The sequence below is a fragment of the Sander vitreus genome, chromosome 8, assembly GCF_031162955.1.
Source record: "Sander vitreus isolate 19-12246 chromosome 8, sanVit1, whole genome shotgun sequence".
NCBI classification, from domain to species: Eukaryota; Metazoa; Chordata; class Actinopteri; order Perciformes; family Percidae; genus Sander; species Sander vitreus.
The window spans coordinates 32,397,909-32,405,679 of record NC_135862.1 but is presented as its reverse complement, the minus strand read 5'-3'; the positions used below and the strand labels follow the sequence as shown (position 1 = coordinate 32,405,679).

Here is a 7,771-nt window from a genome sequence, read left to right as displayed (position 1 = left end):
TTGATACTACAGCTTGGGCCACCTGTGAAAGTAACTCAATCACTGCAGCATGTCCCAACTTCCTCGCAAAATGTTGACAGAGTGGTCTAAACTCTGTGTGCGACATTTGGTCTCAAGGAGCGAGACGCGCACTGACTTAAGTTGTCTGTATTACTCCGCCGTTACATTCAAGAGCATGGCAGAGCTAACATTTGGGCTAACCCTTGTTCGACAGTAAGTGCATTTGACATTCATATTCAGTGTTTATGATAAATAGCCTATGTTTTATGTTAGCACAGATGCTCTGAGCAGTGCTGCTTGCCGCTCCTATTTATAGAACGCTCCAGTCTGTTGTCTCTCCGTGGACCTATTTAGCTAGTTTTATAATATAAATATAATATAAAAGTAATATAACTTAAGCTATTTATATATGTGCATACTTGATATAGCCTGTGTGTAAATGTGTGTGTGTCTGTGTGTGTCGGGGGGGAGTAAGCTTCTGCATGTAACCTATAGTACCTAGAAACAAGTTACATGGCAAAGCATGTACTCTGCATTTATTTAGCATTAGCTAGCAGGTGCCACATATCCAGACAAGCACAAGAGACCTTGGCAGTGTCAGGGTTCAGGGCAGTCTGAGTGTTAGCAGAGCTGTTAGCCTACTTTTCACGTAGTCTGATCTTGTAATAACATCAGCATACGTATGCTGTACGTTATTTGGTGCGTCATAGGCATAGCCAACTGTAAACAAGGACAGTTTCACAAATAGAACAGCTAGCTAATGTTCGTGGCCCTTGTTCATCTCTCCCGGTTCTGTCTGGTCTGTCTGTGAACACTGCAGTACCTCATGACGACCACCAGAGGTCGGGATTCTCCCTCATCAAGCACAGTATTACCACTGTCTGGTCAAATGTAATAATTATTTATTTATTAATAATAATTTATACTTTATTAAACAAGTATGCCCATGGAAAGGTGCCTCAAGCAGTTGGGGGTTCAGTGCTTTGCTCAAAAGCACCTTGGTGAACTAGCTAGCTTACCAGCTATCACCATACTTTGGTCCTTATGGGAACTTGAACCAGCAACCCTCCAGTTCCCACCCCAAATCCCTACTGACTGAGCTACTGCCACCTCTATATCATTTGTATTCATTTATACAGTCACATGGTTTGATATGATAATACTTTGAAAATAATAATGATAATAATAATTATGCAAATGAAAACCAAAATCCACAAATCATAAAAGTGACCTGTCAATAATTTCCATATTTGATTAATTGAATAAATCAATTAGCAGACTGAGATTGGTTCCAGCTTCTCTAGTGTAAGGATTTGCTGTTTTTCTCTGTATTATATAACTGCAGATTAAATATTGTTGGGTTTTGGACTGTTTGTCAGACAAAACTAACAATTTGAAGACTTTGAGTTTCTGGGGTTCTGGGAAATTGTGACAATTCACTGTCACTTTTTTCTGATGTTTTAAAGACTATAAGATGAATTAATTAAATTAAAAAACAAATGTCACCAATAACCTGGCTCCTGTTATTGAAAGACAATAGTTGCTGGTTTTTGATGGCTCAACTTTTTTTTTTATGAGAAGTTAGATATGCTCCTGTGTGCCTGGTAGTTGCTGTGACATCATATATATATATATATATATATATATATATATATATATATATATATATATATATATATATTGATGTCAAAAAAGTTGAACCATCAAAAACCAGCAACTATTGTCCAATAACAGGAGCCAGGTTTGACCATCTGCCCGACTGAAAGGTCCATGAGCAAAACGTTTATGCAGGGAAAAATATATCCTAGCGTATATATGATAATAGGCATGAAATCAAATATGTGACAGTTGTATTAAACTGTAACTAATCTGTTGATGATATTAGCTCCTGTACTTTGACAATGATAAATCGTGTAACTCTTGCAGTGGGGAAACGCAGTACAATAAAGAAGGCCTGCTACAAGGTAGAGTATGAATAGACCTTTATCACGGCAGACATGTTGACATGTCATAGTGTATTCAAAACCATTAATGATGGCTGTTGTTCATGCTGACTCACTGAAATAGCTCACTGGGACACTTGATGGAATTGAGCCATCGTTAAGGTTATCAGTTTCAGCTGTGCTTTTCTTACAATGACAAGTCAAAACGTCTGCTGTGAAAAAGGTCCATAAAGATATCTGAACTATCTCGTGTTTTCTTTGCGTCTTACTTGTATCTCTACCTCTTGCTCCACACAGGCCAGGGTATTGATTCACTCTTGTCTGAGATCGGTCTGCAGCAGGCCGAGGCAGCAGGCTGTTACCTGAAAGATGTCAAGTTCACCAACGTGTTTGTCAGTGATATGCTGCGGGCCCAGAAGGTACCATGCTTTAGTTTTACAGCGGGAGCAAACTACGAATCTTAATTTGAAAAATGAATCAAAACGCTGCATGATGTATTTATTTTACCGTGTGATTAAGATGTAATAAAATTACTCCATGCCGTATTCTTAGACCATACTTTTCTAGTTTTATTGTCACATCATCTCACTTTGTGACATTTGTTCCTGTAAGCAATATTAATCAAACAGGGGAAAAGACCATAAACCATTCAAAACAGCAACTGATGTCTTCAAATCAAGGAACTCACATCTGGAAATACTTAATAAAACTTCTCCTTTTCTTCTGAGATAATGACAGTATGTCACTGTATGTCACAGTATGTGATGAGATGATGATACATTATTTCTTCCAGACTGCTGAAACAATAGTGAAACACAACAGTAGTTGTTCTGCTCTCCAAATGGTGTGTGACCCTTTACTTAAAGAGAAAGTGAGTGGCATTTCTTTTGTGTCATTTTACAACTTTATAGCAAAAGTGTGAAACATTTTCTTGAGATAAATGTACTTGTTAATAGATAACTCTGAGTCACTCTCAATCAATGCTTTGTTATTTTTTTAGAGCTTTGGGATAGCAGAGGGGAGACGGGTGCAGGACTTGATAGAGATGGCCAAGGCAGCCGGTCAGCCGTTTACAGACTTCACCCCTCCGAAGGGGGAGACTCAGGAGCAGGTGAGGCTAGGGATGTAGCTGTTGTAGTAGGGTCAAGTGTATCTGTTTCTCTGTTATGTCATTATTCATACGGGTGTAATTTACTTCTCTCAGACAGCACTTAAGCCGAGCAATTTGTTTTGCTCTGCACATGGTGCCAATAATGCTGTGCTCAGGTGTGGAATGTAACTAAGTACTAAGGGTGGGAATCACAGGGTACGTCACGCTTCGATACACAATACTGGGCACGGCTCACAATACCAATTATATCACGATACAGCAATTCTGCATTAATTAATATTATGCTAGACAATGCTATTGATTTGATTAGGTAGACCTAGAATTGGAAAATGTCAGTGGTACAACAGCAAAATATAAGACACTGAGCACACATACAGAATATACAAGAAATAATATAATGATGCACCACGACATTGGTCTAACTATAAATACAAAATGCCCGTGAAAAGGTTAAGTGCAGGTTTTCTCTCTTTATTTACTACAAGTCCAATTCTGCCGCACGAGTGTTTCAGTGTGTAAATTAATATTACACAACAATAGAACAACTATGGGTCCAGACTTTGGACTTAAAATATCCATATATCGCAAATAGAAGGACAACAATATAATGCTGTATCAATATTTTCAACAAAAAAAGTAATAGTATGTAATGTTAAAAATAGTGGTGAAAAAGTCATAGTTATAGAATGTTGTAAAAAGTCTTAGTATAGAATGTTGAAAAAATTATTAAAAAAAAGTCATAGTATTTAGAAAAAAGTCCTAGGATAGTATTTTGAAAAAAAAGTCATAGTGTAGTATGTCGAAAAAGTGATTAAAAAAAGTGTTAGGTACTGTATGTCGATGGTTTGAACACACAACCTTCAGTCTTCTAACTATTCTCTGATAACCCTGAGTCATTAGAAGTCACAGTATAGTATGAGGAAAAAGTCATAAAAAAAAGTCATAGAGTATGTCCAAATACTAAAAAAAAGTCATAGAATGTCAAAAAATGTCATTGTGTAGTATGTCGTAATAGGTCATAGTATATTATGTTGAAAAAAGTGATAAAAAAGTCATAGAATAGTATGTCGAAAAAAATGATAAAAAAGTCATAGCGTAGTTTGTCAGAAAACGTCATAGTATAGAATGTCGAAAAAGTCTGAAAAAAGCCATCGTATAGTAACTTTCAGTCTTCTAAACATTGTCCAATCACCCTGAGCTACACGTGTCTTTGTATTTGACTTCTTTACTTAAGACTCACCGATATTATTTAGTATAGTAATTCATAATTAAAGTACAAAAAAAAAGTATAGTTTATCGATAAAGGTCATAAAAAGTCATAGTATAACATGTCGAAAAACACACAACCTTGTGTTGTTTTAACGTTGGATGTTAGACCTCAAAACTCACTGCAACACATAAGGTTTGAACACACGACCTTCAGTCTTCTAAGTATTCTCCTATAACCCTGAGTCATTAGAAGTCACAGTATAGTATGAGGAAAAAAATCATAAAAAAGTCATAGTCATATGTCCAAATAGTAAAAAAAGTCATAGTATAGTATGTCAAAGAAGTCGGAAAGAAAGTCATAATATATTATGTTGAATAAGTCATGAAAAAGTCATAGTATAGTATGTCAAAAAAGTCTGAAAAAAAAAAGTAATGGTATAGTATGTCGAAAAAAGTGATAAAGAAGACATAGTATAGAGTGTGCAGTGTCTATTTACTGGTGCTAGTTGGTGCCACCGTGCCACGATATAAGGTCATATTAGAGTAGGAGTTAAAAAGTGATCAAAAAGTCATAGTATAGTATGTGGAAAAAAGTCACAGTATTGCATGTCGGGAAAAAAGTCATAGTATAGTACGTCAAAAATAGTCATAGCATAGTATGTCGAAGAAAGTGATAAAAATCATAGTATAGTATGTCAAAGAAAATCTGGAAGAACATGCAAACTCCACACTAAAAGCCTAAGTCACGACCAAAGAAAGTTGAAGAATAAAGAATTGGATAACAATACTAATGCTGCTGAATCAGCATTCACACAATTCAAAATAGCAGAAGAAATTGAATAGTAGCCATCATGTCCTTAAGGAGCTAAACATTTTGATATTTGAATGTTTTTTGTAGCAGAAGTTCGCTGCTGAATCAGCATTCACACTTGTTTGACAAAGACCTTGTTTGTTGAAAGACATGTTGCTGGTTTGTTTTTCATATGATATTTTTCAGTACTTTGGGGAGCTCAAATAAAATTCCATTAATCTTTACTGTCTTGGGGTGGTAGTAGCAGTTTCAGAGGTTGATATCTCTAAATGTTGCCACGTAAAACCAAAGCTGTCTGCATGGCCACAGGAGTGTATGAAAATATTTAAACATAAACTGTATATTGTGTAATTTGTACTGACTGACTGAACTTGTTGAAAGATTATCTTAGCTCATAGACTTACTATTGAAAAGAACATCTGACGCTTATCTTTGGCACTTACCATCATAAAAGGAAATATTTATCCATTATTTAACTCCAGCTATATACCTAAATGCCCTGATACAATATACACATGCTACCACTAGGTGGCAGAAAACACTCATTTTGTCAGTCAACCACTTTCTTTGGCTGGATATAACCTGATTGTACACATGATCGGATGTCTTTTGTATCTGCAAGAGCACTCGTGTGAATTAGAAAAATCAAATTACATGTTCATCTTGAAACTAGAGTTTTCATGTGTGTTTTTGATGGTAAAGGTTGTACCGCTGTTGTTTTGCATATAACAGCCTTTAACATTAATCGTTCACATTTCAATGACATATGCTGTTAGGGCAAAACACTACATGTGAATAGGGTGAAAAATGTCACTAATATCGCCATGAAACTTCCCCAGTTGATAACTTATGTGAAATCTGAAATCTCTCTGTAATGTTATTTCGCCATATGCAAGTGAGGCATTATCTTATGTGCTAATTTGCATCCATTTCCAGAACAGGAATCTGAACACTGTGTGAAGCCAGGTTCAAAATCCATTCAAATTGTTGACATAATAGAGTCAAAAGGTTTTTGCAGAGGGGATCTCGGAAAGGCTATCTCTTTTTATCACTTCATAAATCAGAAAATACTGCCATTAAAAAAAAAAAGAATCCATTTTTTAGGAATAAAATGTTACATAAATCAGGATATGAATGATATATGAAGAAACCCTTCTGTAAAATCCATCACAATATAGTTAGGAATAAACCTGGAAAGTTAGGTGTATGTAAGTGCAATTGAAGAGGAGATTTCTTTAATCCTTAATTGTAAAACGCCATACGTTTTGGAAGAGGCTACAGGTGAATAAGGTAAAAATTGTAAACTAAAACAGTGGCTATCGCCATGAAACTTCCCCCTAGTTGATTGACATTAAGACAATTATTTTTCGTGTTCCAATTTTTCTGTTATGTTTTAATATGCAAATGAGGCATTCATTAACGCTAACTTTTGGTGAGCTTAGGAGAAAGAAACACAGGAAAAATAAACACCTAAATGTGTATTTTGGATGTTTTCTTTCCACTAGAAGAAATGTTATGGAAGCAAAATAGCCTGAAATGTTCAAAATTGACCAGTGCATGAAAGAAAGGCGCGTGTCGCACGCATGGCGCAGTGTATAACAGGTGTTTGCTCTGTTCAGGTGAAGGAGCGAGTCAAAGAGTTTCTGGACAAAATGCTCCAGCGAATTGGGGCCGAACAGTGGCATGACAGAGGGGAGGATGAAACCTCTGCATCTGCTCCACCAGAAACATCTCCTGTGGTGGGACAGGCAGACGATGGGGTCAGGGGCGTCCCGGTCCACACTTTGGTCGTCACCCATGGGGTCGTCATCTACGTGGCAGTGCGCTTCTTTGTGGAGGAGTTACATTGCTCCTTGCCTTCAGATTTTGACAGAGCACATATGTTCTCTTTAAGTCCTAACACAGGCCTATGTCGCTTTATACTAACCATGAGAAAAGAGGACGACAGGTTCAAATTGTCCGGGATCCGCTGTGTGTTCCTCCACAGGGGGGACCATGTTACACCGAACTGAGCTAGATGAATGGAGTTTTTTTTTTTAAAAAGCTGTAGGAGATAACTGAGATGCAGTGAGACGTATGTGAAAAAAGTCACAGTATGTCCTAGTATGTGGCAAAAGGTCATAGTATAGTATGTGAAAAAAAAGTCATGAAAAAGTCAGTATAGTATGTGGAAAAAAATAAAAAAGCCATAGTATTCATGAATATTAAAACATAAAACTTTTCATTTTCCAAACATTCTCCCATCACCCTGAGCTATCTGACCTGACACACAGGTTTACGTCTTTTTCACACAACACCTAAGGTTTGAACACACGACTTTCAGTCTTGTAAGCTTTCTTATATCACCCTGAGCTATCTGACCCAACACACATGACTGTAGTGTCTTTACGATTTGATTTCATCACTTAAGACTCACTGATAAAGAGTATAGTAATTCATAAAAAAAATAATATAATGAAAAGTAATTGTAAAGCATGTCGAAAAAGTCGGGGAAAAAAAGAATATAGGTCGAAAAAGTCATAAAAAGTCATAGTATAGTATGTCAAAAAAGTGATAAAGAAGTCATAGTATAGTTTGATGAAAAAAAGCATGAATATTGTATGTGAAAGTTTAAGATTTTAGGTTCTGTATTTATTGTTCATTTGGTGCTCAGTCACCTCACATGTAATGTAATGTAATTATTAAATACAAATTGTA

At 36.2% G+C, this 7,771-nt stretch overlaps 1 protein-coding gene across 1 annotated transcript; it reads left to right on the top strand.

The window, feature by feature from the left end:
- Positions 1–7,771, top strand: tigara (TP53 induced glycolysis regulatory phosphatase a). The gene is made up of 6 exons (XM_078257866.1): positions 1–213; positions 1,927–1,964; positions 2,241–2,362; positions 2,737–2,814; positions 2,944–3,054; positions 6,694–7,771. Exons 1-6 carry the CDS (start codon positions 50–52, stop codon positions 7,084–7,086), a joined length of 906 nt encoding a protein of 301 aa, XP_078113992.1. The 5' UTR covers positions 1–49; the 3' UTR covers positions 7,087–7,771.